Source organism: Equus przewalskii, chromosome 1 (genome assembly GCF_037783145.1).
Source record: "Equus przewalskii isolate Varuska chromosome 1, EquPr2, whole genome shotgun sequence".
NCBI classification, from domain to species: Eukaryota; Metazoa; Chordata; class Mammalia; order Perissodactyla; family Equidae; genus Equus; species Equus przewalskii.
Genome location: NC_091831.1, coordinates 77,318 through 92,938, shown reverse-complemented (window position 1 = coordinate 92,938; position 15,621 = coordinate 77,318). Strand labels below are relative to the sequence as shown.

General features: G+C 40.2%; 1 protein-coding gene across 5 annotated transcripts in view; it reads left to right on the top strand.

Annotated features, from left to right (window-relative positions):
* The window catches only part of LOC103556392 (zinc finger protein 39-like), a 51,366-nt gene that overhangs the window by 6,584 nt on the left and 29,161 nt on the right, over positions 1-15,621 (top strand). For 3 of the 5 annotated variants that reach the window (XM_070630617.1, XM_070630625.1, XM_070630627.1), the window contains exons 3-4: positions 1,937-2,063; positions 2,312-2,404. In XM_070630617.1, coding sequence (XP_070486718.1) covers positions 1,937-2,063; positions 2,312-2,404 — 220 coding nt within the window. Of the gene's footprint in view, positions 1-1,936; positions 2,064-2,311; positions 2,405-5,289; positions 7,932-15,621 lie in introns of those variants that run through there. The other 2 variants (XM_070630611.1, XM_070630589.1) reach the window with 2 other exon arrangements.

The window sequence follows — 15,621 nt, the reverse complement described above, 5'->3', positions numbered from 1 at the left end:
GTTAAATGTATTGAAAGGTATTTTGCTTTTTTTGCTGTTGTTGTATTATAAGTGTTTTTGTATATATGAAGACTTTTGTATATTATTTTTAGTCTCTAAATTTATAGGATTTTCTTGTATAGAGTAGTTTTCACATGACTCTCTTGGATTTTCTAGGTATGAGTTATACAATCATGATTATTTTCACTGCTCTTTTCAATTGCATTGACTGTTACCACTTGTAAAATGTTTAATTACTGTGGTGATGGAGCATCCTTATCCTCCAGTATTTCCTCATTAAGTGTGATGCTGGCTTTTGGGGTAAGACACAGATTTTATCATTTTAAGGAAGAATCCCCTTTTGTTGAAGGTTTTTACTACAATTGGGAGGGTATTTTTATAGATGCCTACTCAGTATCTTTGTGGATGATCATAGGATTTTTATCCCCAGAAATATAAATATGATGAAATATACTAATAGGTTTCTTCATATTGAGGTTTTGCTCTATTCCTAGAATGATTGTTAACAATTCCTTCTCCATTGTCATGGTCTGTTTCTCCTTCAGGAAATATTGATGTTTCCTAAAACGCTGTAGTTATTCCTTTTCTCCTTTCAGTCTCATAGGTTCTCTTTGAGCCATTTTGTTCACTCTGATGGCTTCAGCTACTGCAAAAATTCTCCTGTTTCCCGAATTTTCATCTTCAGCTTAGGTCTCTCTCCTGAGCTCTAGGTCATATATCCAGTTGCCAGTTGGACCTCCCCACATGTTTGAGCACAGAGACTTCAAACATGACATATCCAAATCTGTGTCTCTTCTGCCCATCATACACTTTACCCTTCTTTCCCAGTTTCAGTTCACAGCACCAGTATCCACCTGGCTGGGCATGTAGACACCCCGGTTGTAAAACTCCCCCTTCACCCTTTTCAGAGCAAATTAGCAGCAAATTCTTTTCCTTCTTTTTTCTTTTTTTTTTTTTAGGATTAGTTCCCTGTTCTGTATTATTGCTCTGTTGCCTCAATGTAGGTGGTCATCTCTCCCTCTGGTTTCTTCTCCTCTGCTTCTCCCGTTAAGCCCTTGCCCATTCTCCTTCTAGGGGATGACTATTAAAATGCAAATCCGCTCATGTCACTTGCCTCTTTGGACCAGCCCCTCATTATTTAGACCTTGTGGTTTAGGAAGTGGGGGCTGTTCACCCTGGGGTGGATTTAAGCAACCCTTTGGGATATAGGAAGGAAATCTTAGAATGCCTGTGTACATGCTTTTAACTGATAAGTAATAGAGAACATGGTGAGTGCATCAAATTTCTTGTTGTTGGAATTAGGTCAAATATTTAAATGCAGAGTTGCTCTACAATCAGTTTCTTAAATACCTTTAGTGCCTTAATCTCATCACAGCCCAAGAGCACTCCCCTGGACACGGTGCTGTGTGTACTTCCATTACTGTGGCGTGTGTTCTTCCTGCCCTCATGACTTCTGCTGTTGCCTCATATCCACAAGAACATGTGGTTCACGTTGAACAGCTAACATGTTTGGCTCTTCAGTGAAGCACAACCTGGTAGTACAAGGAACAACTGTTTTTCTGCCTCTTTAATACCCCAGTCTACCTTGAACATGTGTCGAGCCTCCTTCATCTAACACATTATTCCAGGTGTGCATTTATCCCTGTCTCCATACCAGATCATAGGCTCCTTTGAGGAGCAGAATTTTATTCATCCGTTTATCCCTAGCAATAAGGACAGTCCCAGATTTAGAAGGGAAACTGTATGGTAGTACTTTTAGGAACTAGTGAATAAACACAGAGGTAGGATATTTCTGCTGTGATTACTCTTTATCCCACAATATAGAGTACAAAGCGTGGCGCATCCTGTACAAGACAAAATACACACAAAAAAATGAACTCCCAGGCTTCATGTTCTTCTGACCCAGGCTGATGAATTGAGAAATGTGCCATTACAGGGGTTGGTGTCATTTGAGGATGTGGCTGTGCACTTCACCTGGGAGGAGTGGCAGGACCTGGATGATGCCCAGAGGACCCTGTACAAAGACGTGATGCTGGAGACCTACAGTAGCCTAGCGTCATTGGGTGAGCAAAACTCTCCTAATAACTGCCAAGCGCAAGCGTTTTTCCTTTATTGGTAACTGTGTGACTGTTCATGAAATTAAATGCTACTTAGGTTTACGATTCTAGGCCGAGAAGAATATGTGTGTTCACTCCTCCAGTTAAAGGTTCAAATTGCTCTTTGTTGCACAGCTCTTGCAGCTGTGCAGTTGTCATTGTTCAGAGGCCGTCAAGCAGTTTGGCAAAAGTCCTACATTATTTCTCATCAACAGGGCATTGCATCACCAAACCTGAGGTGATCGTCAAGTTGGAGCAAGACGCAGAACCGTGGACTGTAGAAGCACCCCCAAACCAGAACCTCCCAGGTGGGTCCATGCGTGCTGGGCAGGGAGGCTGGGAAGAGGAGAGCACGGCAGATGTTGGCCGCGCTGACCTAATTTTCACCTGTGGTTTTCCCCAGGTCCAGAGCTGGTGAATAATGCATCAGACATGTGTGTTATTCAGTCTCCAAAGATGCATAAACCGCCTTCCTTTGTTTTTCTTAATAACTTCTGTCTACCCAAATCCAATCCCTACTTGCCTCCTCTTACAACTTTTTCTTCGTTAATCAGATTCTCTGGGTTCTCAGATGCCCTCCTTTCCTCCATTCTCATTCACTGTTTTCTTTCAGGCATTCTTTCGTACATTCATTTATTCTTTCAACACATGTTAACTGAGCAGTTTGTAGGCTGGTCATTTTGTAGTTTAGGGATAACAACAGTAATCAAATGTCCCTCCTTTTATTACTGTATTTATTTTATGATTTTATTGGTGTCATGTTGGCTTAAAACATTGCGTAGATTTCAGTTGTACATTATTATATTTCAGGTTCTGTATAGACTGCATTGTGTTCACTACCAATCGTCCAGTTTTTATCTGTCATCACACATATGTGCCCCTTTATCCCTTTTGCCCTCCTCTGGTCCCCTTCTCCTCTAACCATTAATCTGTTCTTATCTGTGTGTTTGTTTATCTTCCGCATATGAGTGGAATCATACAGTATTTGTCTTTCTCTGACTTATTTCGCTTAGCATAATACCCTCAAGGTCCATCCATGCTGTCGCAAAGGGCATGATTTTGTGTTTGTCTTTGTCTTTTTTATGGCCAAGTAGTATTCTATTCTATATATATATACACACACTATGTCTTCTTATCCATTCATCCATTGATGGGCACTTGGGTTGCTTCCACACCGTGGCTGATGTGAATATGCCACAATGAAATGGGGTACATAAGTCTCTTTGATTGTTGATTTCATGTTCTTTGGATAAATACCCAGTAGTGGAATGACTGGGTCATGTGATATTTCTGTTTTTAATTTTTTGAGGAATCACCACACTGTTTTCCATAGTGGCTGCACCAGTTTGCATTCCCACCAGCAGCATATGAGGGTTCCCTTTTCTTCACGTCCTCTCCAACATTTGTTATTTCTTGTCTTGTTAATAGCCATTCTGACAGGTGTGAGGTGATACCTCATTGTGGTTTTGATTTGCATTTCCCTAATAATGAGTCACGCTGAACATCATGTGCCTGTTAACCATCTGTGTATCTTCTTTGGAAAAATGCCTGTTCTTTCATATCCTCTGCCTATTTGTTGATCAGGTTGTTCATTTTTTGTTATTGAGTTGTATGTTTATATATTTCAGAAATTAACCTCTTATCAGATACATGATTTGCAAATATTTCCTCCTGATGTCCCTACTTTTAAAGAGATTATAGTATATTGCAAGTCAGAATAAAACAAATATACAATATGTTAATTAGTGGGATAAAAACCACAAAAATGTTTCACCATGGTGAGAGAGAGAAAAATGGGCTGTGTTATCTTAGGAAGGAAGCTTTAAAAAAGTAGTTTTAGAGGAGATTTTTAAGGATTTACTTTAGGATAGCTTAAGTTTGAGATCATTATTAAATATTTAATTTGGGATAGTTTGTTGAGATGACTGTTTTCCAAAATGACTCATAACACATAGGGGGATATATCTGCACTAGAAAGTGGACATCACTATTAGAAGATGTGAAATATCACTAGCTTACCTGGCATTTAAAGGCATAGAATTAGAGCAAATCACCTAGGGAGTTGTTAAGAAAATGAGAGGAATATAGGACCAAGCCTTCTCAGTCGTGAAATGACAGATATCATGAATCTGAGAAGGACACTGCAAAGCTTTCGGCATGGAAAGGGGTGGTGACATGGGAGGAGAACCAGGAAATCATGATTTCTCAAGGCCAATGGAACCAAGGGTTTCAGGATGGAGTTGCTCATATGAAGTCATTGTAAAACAGCAGAGAATAAGATCCATACCTGGACCCCATTGTCATTGAAACTAGGAGACAGCTGACACTCTAAAGCATAAAATACAAGCCTTCAGAAACAATGAATTATCAAGCAAGGGTGCACATACCAGGAAGTGAAGTAAGAACACCATGACTGTTGAACTAAGAAGGAACAGGAAAAAGACTTTTCAAAGATGGTGGGCACAGCATGGGTGTCAGAACATAAATCCTTTAGAGCAGCAGAGAGAGCTAGCCCAGTGTGGGAAACTAGAGTCTCCTGTACCTGTTACGGTTCTGAGAAGTACAGGATATAAGGTTAAAATTCAAAATCTGCAGGAAGCTGTATTTGTATGGAATAGAGAAGAAAGATTATGCATTTGAAAAACCTCCCAGATGTATATAGCCATTTCCCATGGAGGAGTAAAACTAAACAAATATAGGTGGAAAATTCTTGTCCCTGAGCAGTAATATTGCTTAGGTGACAGATGAATGGCCCTCCCTCGTATTCTGTAAGTAGCTGATCAAGGAAAATTATGCCATCTTCAAGGCCAAATGACCAGAGAAGGACTAGCACAAGATACCTGTAGTTATTATGGTAATAAAATAGAGAAAAGAATGGAAACATTGTGGGTGAAAAGTTCTCAACTGAAATCTACATCTGGAGAGTAGGCGAATATTTTGACGAAATATTTTTCATGAATTAAAAAAGAAAAAAAAACATGATTTGACATTAGAAAATCTATTAACAAAATTTGTTACATTAATTCAGTAGGGAGAAGAATCATACACTCCTCATAAAATCAGTACCTATTATTGATTTCTAAGGAGTCTTGTTCCACTGGAACAGAAGGAAACCTATTTGCCTTTATGTGAGCATTCCATGAGAAATGCTTAGGTGTGGTTCATGGGTATGGTTATTTTCATCTCGTTTTAGATGTGCAGACTGTGGGTGACCTGATGGAGACCAGCCAGGAAAATTACGGCAGACGTTTGTGGCAAGCTGTAATCACCAACAGCAAAACATCAACTAAGGAGAGAACTGACTTAGGAAAAACGTGTAATCTGAGCTCAATCTGTATTTCAAAACTGATTATAAATAGTGGAAACTGTTCAGGAATGAAGCCAGAGGAGTTTAATGCATTTGAGAACACATTTCTCCCTAGAGCGCCTGATGAGATGCCTGCTGGAGAGAAAGCTGAGGACTGTCCTGTGACCGGGGAATCCCTCAGATGTGCTGAGCGTCCTAGTCATCCTCAGGAGACTCAAACTGTGCAGCAGGCTTCCGCATTTAGTGGACGAGGGAGAGGCTTCAACAAGGAGGCAGTAGTCCTTACACATAGGAGGGCTCGCATGGGAGGCACTGCCTGTAGATATAATGGACACTGGCAAGCCTGTGATGAGTCAGCTCTCATTGCCCAAGAGAGACGTCACGTAGGGGAGGATCGCGATCGATGTAACGAATGGGGGAAGACCGTTTGTGAGAAACCAACACAACTGAGTCTTCACAGAGCTGATTTCAAGGAGCAACACCATAAATATAATCAAAGTGGGAATAATTTTAGCAAGAACTTACAGTTCACTCAGCTTCAGAGAATTCAGTTAGGAGAAAAAACTTTTCAATGTAATGTATGTGGTAAAACTTTCTATAAGAAGTCTAATCTCACTAAACATCAGAAAATACACACAGGAGAGAAACCCTATAAATGTAGTGAATGTGAGAAAACCTTTATTAGCAAAACGGTCCTTACAATACATCAGAGAACTCATACAGGGGAGAAACCCTATGCATGTGATGAATGTGACAAATCTTTCTGCCATAAATCACACCTAACTGTTCATCAGAGAATCCACACAGGGGAAAAACCCTATGAATGTTATGAATGTGGGAAATCCTTCTTTGTGAAAACAAAACTCACTGTACATCTGAGAACACACACAGGGGAGAAACCTTATGAATGTAAAGAATGTGGAAAAACCTTCTATGAGAAGTCAGCTCTCACAGTACATCAGAGAACTCACACAGGAGAGAAACTGCATGAATGTCAAGAATGTAGGAAAACTTTCTGTGGGAGGTCAGCCCTCACTGTACATCAGAGAACTCACACAGGAGAGAAACCCTACGAATGTAAAGAATGTTGGAAAAGTTTCTGTCGGAGGTCAGCCCTCACTGTACATCAGAGAACTCACACGGGAGAGAAGCCCTATGAATGTAACCAATGTGGAAAAACCTTTTGCCAGAAATCACACCTCAGCAAACATCTGAGAACTCACACAGGAGAGAAATCACGTGTAGTAGACGCTGGCAGTGTGTTCTCCAAGACCCACTTTCTATTTCTCTTGGCACACCGTTAGTCTTTTTCTCAGCTTCCATTTTCTATGGGTGGGACCATGTAACTGAGCTCTGGTCAGTGGAACATACACACAAGTGATGAGCATTAATTCAGGTCTCTTCCACACACAGAAAAAAGCTTACATGCTGTCCTCTCTGATATCTCATGCCTGTGATTGTGAAGGGCAGGTGACACCTATGGTGGCCTCAGGAACCATAGGCAGAAGATGGTAAGTGACTTGAGACAGAAGTTCTACCCCCAAATCTCCATTTGTAAATTAGGGGAGTGAGACAGAAATATGCTGTGGAGCCGAGGCTTCTGTTATCTGTGTGCACTGCAACCTAACACTACTGTAGCTTGTTCACTTTGTCAGTGTTGGAGAGGATTCTGGGAGAGGTTCCCAGTCCTTGGATGTCAGAAAATTCACACAGTAGAGAAACCTGTGCTATGTTCTTTCATCCCCTAGTCTTTATAGAAAAATCAGTGCAGTCATTTGGGAAAAGCAACACAACAAATTTGGGGATGCCTTTATCAGAGGCATCTTGTGAACACTGAAAACACAGTATCTTTAAGGTGTCAAGGTTTTCAACAAAGCTACAACTTTTTTATGGATCAGAATTTGTAAAGGGAAAACTATCGATTTAGGTAGTAAGGGTGAAGATTTTCAAGTAGAAACATTAAATGTATTATTGAAATATTTTTAAAAAACGATTACATATCCATGGTTATCTGCTGGTGGTGATATTTGACAATCTGGAGATGTCTTTGGTTGCCATAACTTGGGACTGGGAGCACTACTGGCCTCTAATGGCTGGAGGCCAGAGATGCTGCTCAACAGCCAGCAGTGCACCAAGCAGCCTCCACAGCGAAGAGTGAATAGGCCACAATACTAATAGTGCCAGAGCTGAAAAATCCTGCTCTAGAACTGTTCCCTGTGCCTATTGTGTTTATGCACAAAATTTGAACTATTCCCAATGGTACACATGAGGCATGTTGGGTTTCTGTGTATGAGCATTCTATGTTAACAGAAGTTTTGCTTAATGGAACCCAGTGTAATTGTGTGTAGGGAGTATATACCCTTAGTAAGTATTGTGACTTACATTAGGGTTTTCCATATCAAATTTCACTCTTAACCTCTTATATGTTGGTAAATACGTTGTCTAAATTATTGTACTACATGGTTTTTTCTACTCCTAGTATGTAAATTTGTATGAAATTATTACTAAAGTGTCTCAAGTAAAGCAGATCTCTTTTCTAAAGTTTTTAGCTAACAGCCAGCCAGTGGCACTGTTAGAAACATCATTTACATAGAAATACAGAAATCAGATATTTAATTGTTAACTTAAACAGCTGTGAACAAAGTGAGTTACTTCATTCTACTCAGTGAAATGTAGGCTCTTGAAGGAAAATACTGCCTTCTTTCCTGTTCCTCATATGTTTTGAGGGAGCAGCGGCATAGCTAGGGGTACCTGTAGCCATGTGCCGTGTAACTGAGGACTTGCACATTTTGAATGCTGGAGTGCTGTAGTGTCTTGCTGCTAATAGGGGCAACGGTAAAACCAGGCTCACCACTTGTGAGCTGCATGGTCTTAGACCTCCACATCTCTGGGCCTCTTTCTTCATATTCGAAAAGGAAGTAATACTAAAACCTGCCACAAAGGGTTATTGGGGGAGTAAAATAGATAAGTAAAGTGCTTACAATATTACCTGGCACCTGTAGAGCTCTTTAGCTGCGATGGTGATGATCATAGTTTACAAAATTACTTTCATAAATTGGTAAGAGGCTCAGACAGACTTCTTTGGCTACACAAGATCCATCTCCAACTTTTTGCCAAAGTCTTGATTTCATTTTCCTACCTACTTCTGCACAATCAGGGATTTATCTTGATTTAGCTTTTTATGATTAGCTAAACTAACTTTTCTTTCTCTGATTCATTTGGGCTGGACATGTGACCCACCTCTGTCCAGGGAGGTATGAGGAAAACTCTGTGGCATGTAGGGAACAGCCCCTCAAAGAAAAGACAGGAAGAGATGGTTCTCCTTTTGCTACATTCACACCCTCGTAAGTCTCAGAAAGACATCAGCTTGTAAAGCTGCAGGCTGGAACCTAGCCTCTGTCTCCTCTATCGCTTCTGAGCACACAGGCTCTTTGGGCACAGTTCCTTGTGTGTGTTTGCTCTTGGTCTGAAGGTGTGACCTACAGGGACCGGTTCCCTGCTGTACACACTCAGCACACAACGGTGGCAGAGATGGGATACCAACAGATGGTCCCTTCAAAGGGGAGGTGGCGGGAGGCGTCAGCTGTCTCTGGTCCATAGAAACTCTGAGGTGCAGCAGGCACACCATCAGGTCCTTGACCAGGCGCAGTGGTTCTGGGCATGATTTCCAAGGCTCTGGACCCTGTGCTCTGAGGCATCCTCCCTTTTCCACAGCACCTAGCCTGATTTTGTAACCCACTGGATCCTTCAGTCCTACTTCCTGCCCAGGCTCTTTTCATTACAACTTTTTCTAAATCTTGTATTTCGAATTGATCTAATTCCTTTTAAAAACTTTTTGGATTTCTGATGTACCAAATTATAGTCCTCTCCATTAGGTGAAAGCCACACCCACATTTTCTCTGGAACAGGATTCAGTCCACCTCGAACTGAGAGTGATGTGGGGACAGGGCCCCTAAGATTTGTAAAAGCCCTATTTCTCACCTATTTGTGAGGACCTACAAGGGACATTCTTAGAGTTTCAAGAAAGGGCCTTACAGCAACGCCCTTGGCCGGAGATAGACTCTGAGGCTGTATTTTACTGGTAGCATCCTGAAATTGATCTGTAACCTGAAGCCACTTCCTACTTCGATAATCCTGTTCTGACTGGAGGAGCTGGGGAGGAGGAACAGCTTTATTTTCAAACCAAGCTAGTCCTGGCTCCTTTGTATTTTGTCTAGATTCTTCTTTAAAACTGAACAATTTCTCATTTTTGGTTCATTTCCCTCAATCCATGCCTTATGGTATGTGACTGCCAGCTGTGAGTTTTTGTCTCAGCTAGAAACCCACCCTTGGTTGCTCTGCTCTGGGATGCTGGCACTACATTTCTCCTTTCCCAGCTCACAAAATCTTTGACTTTCACAGGAAAGGGCCTGGAGGGAGGTTGCAACCTGAGCAGGAAGATGGAGTTTGTTCTTCCTTCTGTGGCAGGTATCCATGCGGTGTGAGCATAGCTGGGTGAAGGTGGGGCAGGAGGGAGACCCTGGCATGGTTCATACCGCTGGTCTTCCTTCCTCAGTGGTGGCTTGCACTTTTTGGCACCTTTCTTTGCAAGCACGGTGGCAACAACTGTCACATATCCCTGGCCAGAGGCCTCCCTCGAGCGTTTTGTTACCAGAGAGGCAGGGCCACATTCCCGGGGCCACCGTGCCTCAAGTGCAAATGTCAGCCTTCCCAGGACCTCCTCCGTGCTCACCCGCCCTCAGCTGTTGAGCTGGCAGCCACTTACTGCAGTGGCTGCCTCTGTGTATCTCAGGACGACTTCTTTATACCTTTTAATCGTGTTGACCTTAAATGAATAGCCAGTTATTTCTCCAACAAAAATGGTTTATTTCGGGGTCAGCAAAGAATTGCCATTTGGGATCTGCAACCACGGTGAGCCACATGTAAGTCCCCTGCAACAAAGGAAGGAGACACTCTACGGAGGGGAGGAGGAAGCTGAGAGGGCTGTTGTGGACAAAGTCCCAGGTGTAGTGGCCTTTCACTGGCTGAGTTGTGCCAGTCTCCCATGGGCTGAGCTTGCTGGTCAAGAAGAGGAAGTCTTCCTGTCGGGCTCTCCTTTCAACGTAGGGCATGAGAGCTCCCCCTTCTGGCCTCCCGACTCCATTTTAATAAGGTTTCTCGAGTAATTTCCCATATGGTAACCTCTCGTGGTTCATTCTTTCTGTTCAAATTTCCCGATTCAAATTACTGCTGTGGCTTCTGGAAGCTGAGCACACCCTCCCTGATGCGACGGATAACAGACACATTTGGTACTTTCAAGTCTACCTGGAGTTCTTTGTGCCAGTTTACACGTTACCACAGTCAGCAGTTGCCAAAGTTTTCACCACTACATAACAGGACATTTCCTCAAGCCTCAGGTTTCCGAACTGTCCTTCAAGCTCCCATTAAAGGTCTTGGGGCCCTTCAGCCTTCACCTGCCACCTGGTCCCAAAACCAATGCACGTGTTTTAGGATTTGCTGAGGCAACACCTGTTTATAGGTACCAAATTCTCTGTAAATCACCTGTTGCTGTGAAATAAACCAACCACAAAAGCCCTGTGGGAGCCAGCATTTCCTCCTTAAATCAGTTTGAAAGCTAAAAGATCTCTCCAGATGTGGAATGCTGAATAACGTCCCCCAGAGATACCAGCCCTCAATCCCTGGTACGTGGATGTTACCTTACACTGAGAAGGCTTCTGCAGAGGTGATTGAGGTCAGGATTTGCAGGTGAGATTATGCTGGATTACCCAGGTGGGCCCTGAATGCACTCACAGGAGTTCTCGTAAGTGAGAGGCAGAGGGAGGATGACATGCACAGAAGAGGAGAACCTGGCGCATCCGCCGTGGGAAAGATGGGAGTGGTGTGGCCTCAGGAGTCCCAGCAGCCACCAGACGCCAGAAAAGGCAAGAAAGGGATTCTCCCCTAGAGCTTCTGGAGGGAGCGTGGACCTGCCGACACTTTGATGTCAACCCGGTGACCCCGATCTTGCACTTCTGTCCGCCAGAAGTGTGAGAGAATGAATTTCTGTTGTTTGTTAGTTTGCTTAGTTTTGTCCCTTAAATTATCTTTAATTTCCCATCACAAATTATGAAAGTCTTGCCTCGAAGCAGCATTCTTGGTTCAAAATCATTTCTCTCAAGTTAAAATTTTTTTCTAGCTTTAATGACGTACAATTGACAACGTACAACATCGTGTTATGATATATGTATACATCATGAAATGATTACCATAACCTAGCTAATTAACATATTTATCACCTCACGTAGTTACCTCTTTTGTATGTGGTGAAAACAATTACGATCTATACTCTTAGAAAATTTCAAGTATACGTTTCAGTAGTGTTATTAACTGTAGTCACCATGCCGTACATTAGACCTCCAAAACTTATTCATCCTGCCTTACTGAAACTTTGTACCCTATGAGCAACATCTTCCCATTTTGTCTACTTCCTAGCCCCTAGAAACCACCATTCTACTCTCTGCTTCTATGAACTTGACCTTTTAAAATTCCACATATAAATGAGATCATTTCACTTAATGTAATGTCCTCCAGGTTCATACATGTTGTTGAAAATGACAGAATTTCTTTATCCCTTCATCTGTTGATGGACATGAGGTAGTTTCCATACTTGGCTATTATGAATAATCCTTCAATGAACATGGAAGTGCAGACATCTTTTCAAGACCCTGATTTCATTGCATTTGAATATACACCCAAAAGTGGGATTACTGGATCATTTAAAATTGTTATAAGCTCCAAACTTTTTTTCATAATGGCTGTACCAATTTACATTCCAACAAGTGTGCAAGGCTTTCCTTTTCTCCACATCCTCACCAACATTTGTAATCTCTTCTTTTTGATAATAGCCATTCTAACAGGTGTAGGGTGATATGGAATTGTGGTTTTGATTTGTATTTTCCTGATGATTAGTGATGTTGAGCACGTTTTCATATATCCGTTGGCTATTTGAGTGTCTTTTGAGAAATGTCTATTCAGGTCCTTTGCCCAGTTTTTATTCCAGTTTTTTCTTGCTATAGATTTGTTTGAATCCTTTATATATTTTGGATATTAACCCCTTGTCAGATGTATGGATAACAAATATTTTCTCCCATTCTGTGGGTGGTCTTCTCATTTGTCTGTTTTTGCTTTTTTGCCTGTGCTTTTGAGGTAAAATCCAAAAAGTCATTGCCCAGACCAATGTCAAAAAGCCATTTCTAAATGATTTCTTCTAAAAGTTTTACCATCTCAAAATTTAAATCTTTAATCCATTTTGAGTTGATTTTTGTAAATAGTATGAGATAGGGTCCTATTTCATTCTTCTGAATGTGGAGATCCAGTTTCCCCAACACTGTTTATTGAAGACACTGTCCTTTCCCCATTGTGTGTTCTTGGGCATGTTTGGCAAATATCAGTTGACTATAAATGTGTGTATTTAACTTTGGGCTTCCTATTCTATTCCATAGTTCTATATATCTGTTTTTATGCCAGTACTATGCTGTTTTATTCACTATAGCTTTGTAGTATATTTTGAAATCAGGCAATGTCATGCCTCCAGCTTTGTTCTTCTTGCTCAAGATTGCTTTATCCATTCGTGCTCTTTTGTGATTCTCTGTGAATTTTAGTGCTGTTTTTTTATTTCTATGAAAAATGCCATTGGAGTTTTGATAGAAATTGCATTGAATCAGTAGATCCCTTTGGGTGGTAGGAATACTGCAACAGTATTAACCCTTCCATTCCAAGAACATAGGCTGTCTTTCCATTTATTTGTGTCTTTTCAACTTTCTTTCATCACTGTTTTATAGTTTTCAGTGTACAGATCTTTCACATTCTTGGTTAAATTTATTGCTAAGTATTTTATTGTTTTTGATACTATTGTAAATGAGATTGTTTCCTTAATTCCTTTTTTGGATAGTTTGTTGTCAGTACATAGAAATGCAGCTGATTTTTTAATGTTGATTTTTGTATCCTGAAACTTTACGGAGTTCATTTATCAGTTCTAACAGTTTCTTTTTGGGGAAGCTTTACGATTTTCTATATATAAGATCATGTCATCTGCAAACAGAGACAATTTTACTTCCTTCCTCCAAATTTGGATATCTTTTATTTCTTTTCTTTTCTAACTGCTCTGGCTGGGACTTCTAGTACTATGTTGAATAGAAGTGATGAGAGCGGGCATCCTCGTCTTGTTTCTGATCTTAGAGGAAGAGCTTTCAGCTTTTCATCATTGAGTTTGCTGTCTGTGCACTTGTTATATATGGCCTTTATTATATTAAGCTACATTCCTTCCGGACCTAATTTGTTGAGAATTTTTATCATGAAAGGATGTTGGATTTTATCAAATGCTTTGTCTGCATCTATTGAGATGATCATATGGTTTTTATCCTTCATTCTGCTAATGTGTTATATCACATTTATTGATTTGCATATGTCAAACCATCGTTGCATCCCAGGGATAAATTCCACTTAATTAAAGCATGATCTTTTAATATGCTGTTGAATTAAGATTGCTAGTATTTTGTTGAGGATTTCTGCATCTATGTTCATCAGGGATATTGGCTTGTACTTTTCTTTTCTCGTACTGTCTTTAGCTGGCTTTGGTATAAGCATAATGCTGGCCTTGCAAAATAAATTTAGGAGTGTTCCCTCCTTTCCACTTTTTTGGGAAGAGTTTGAGAAGGATTCGAGTTAATTCTTTAAATGTTTGGTACAACTCACCTGTGAAGCCATCTGGTCCTAGTTGGAAGATTTTTGATTACTAATTCAACTTCCTTACTAGTTATAAATCTATTCAGGGGCCAGCCCCGTGGCTGAGTGGTTAAGTTCACTCACTCTGCTTCGGCAGCCCAGGGTTTCGCTGGTTCAGATCCTGGGCACAGACCTAGCACCGCTCGTCATGTCATGCTGAGGTGACGTCTCACATAGCAGAGCCAGAAAGACCTAAAACTGAAATGTACAACTATGTTCTGGGGAGCTTCAGGGAGAAGAAGAAGAAGAAAAAAAAAGAGAAGATTGGCAACAGATGTTAGCTCAGGTGTCAGTCTTTAGGAAAAATAAATAAATCTTTTCAGATTTTCTAATTCTACATGATTCAGTTTTGGTAGGTTATTTCCAGGAATTTTTCCATTTCTTCTAGGTTATCCAATTCATTGGCATATAATTTTTCATAGTAGTCTCTTATGATCCTTCATATTTCTGCTGTATCATTTGTAATGTCTCAATTATCATTTGTAATTTTATTTATTCGAATCTTCTTTCTTTTTTCTTAGTAGTCTTGCTAAATATTTGTCAATTTTTGTGTCTTTAAAAAACCAGATCTTAATTTTGTTGATTTTTTCTGTTTTTCTGGTTTCTGTTTTATTTATTTCTGCTCTAATCTTCATTATTTCCTTCCATCTGCTATCTCTTGGCTTAGTTTTTTTCTCCTTTTTCTCGTTTCTTGAGGTGTAAAGTTAGGTTGTTTATTTAATATCTTGCTTTTTTTAAAATGTAGGCATTTTTTTTGCTATAAACTTCCCTTTTAGAACTGCTTTTCCTGCATTCCTTAAGTTTTGGTATGATGTTTTTCATTTTCATTTGTCACAAGATAACTTTTGATTTCGTTTTTGAATTCTTTTTTGACTCATTGGTTCTTCGGGAGTATGTTGTTTAATTTCCACATATTTGTGAATATTCCAATTTTTGTTCGGTTAATGATGTCTACTTTCATACCCTTGTGGTTGGGAAAGATACTTGATACTTGATAGGATTTCGGTCTTCTTAAATTTGTTAAGGCTTGCTTTGTGGCCTAATATATGACCTATTCTAGAGGATGTTACATGTGTGTTTGAGAAGAATGTGTATTCTGCTACTGTTGGATGGAATGTTCTGTATATGTATGTAAGGTCCATTTGGTCTAACGTGTAGTTCAGGTCCAATGTTTCTTGTTAATTTTCTGTCTGAATGATCTATTCATTGTTGAAATTGGAGTATTGAAGTCCCCTACTATTATTGTATTACTTTCTATTTCTCTTTCAGATCCGTTAATATTTGCTTTATATATTTATGACTATGATGTTGGGTGCATAAATATTTACAATTGTGTATCTCTTGATGAATTGACTCCTTATCATTATATGATTACTTTCTTTGTCTCTTGTTACAATTTTTCACTTAAAGTCTGATTTATCTAAGTATAGCTACCCCTGCTCTATTTTGGTTTCA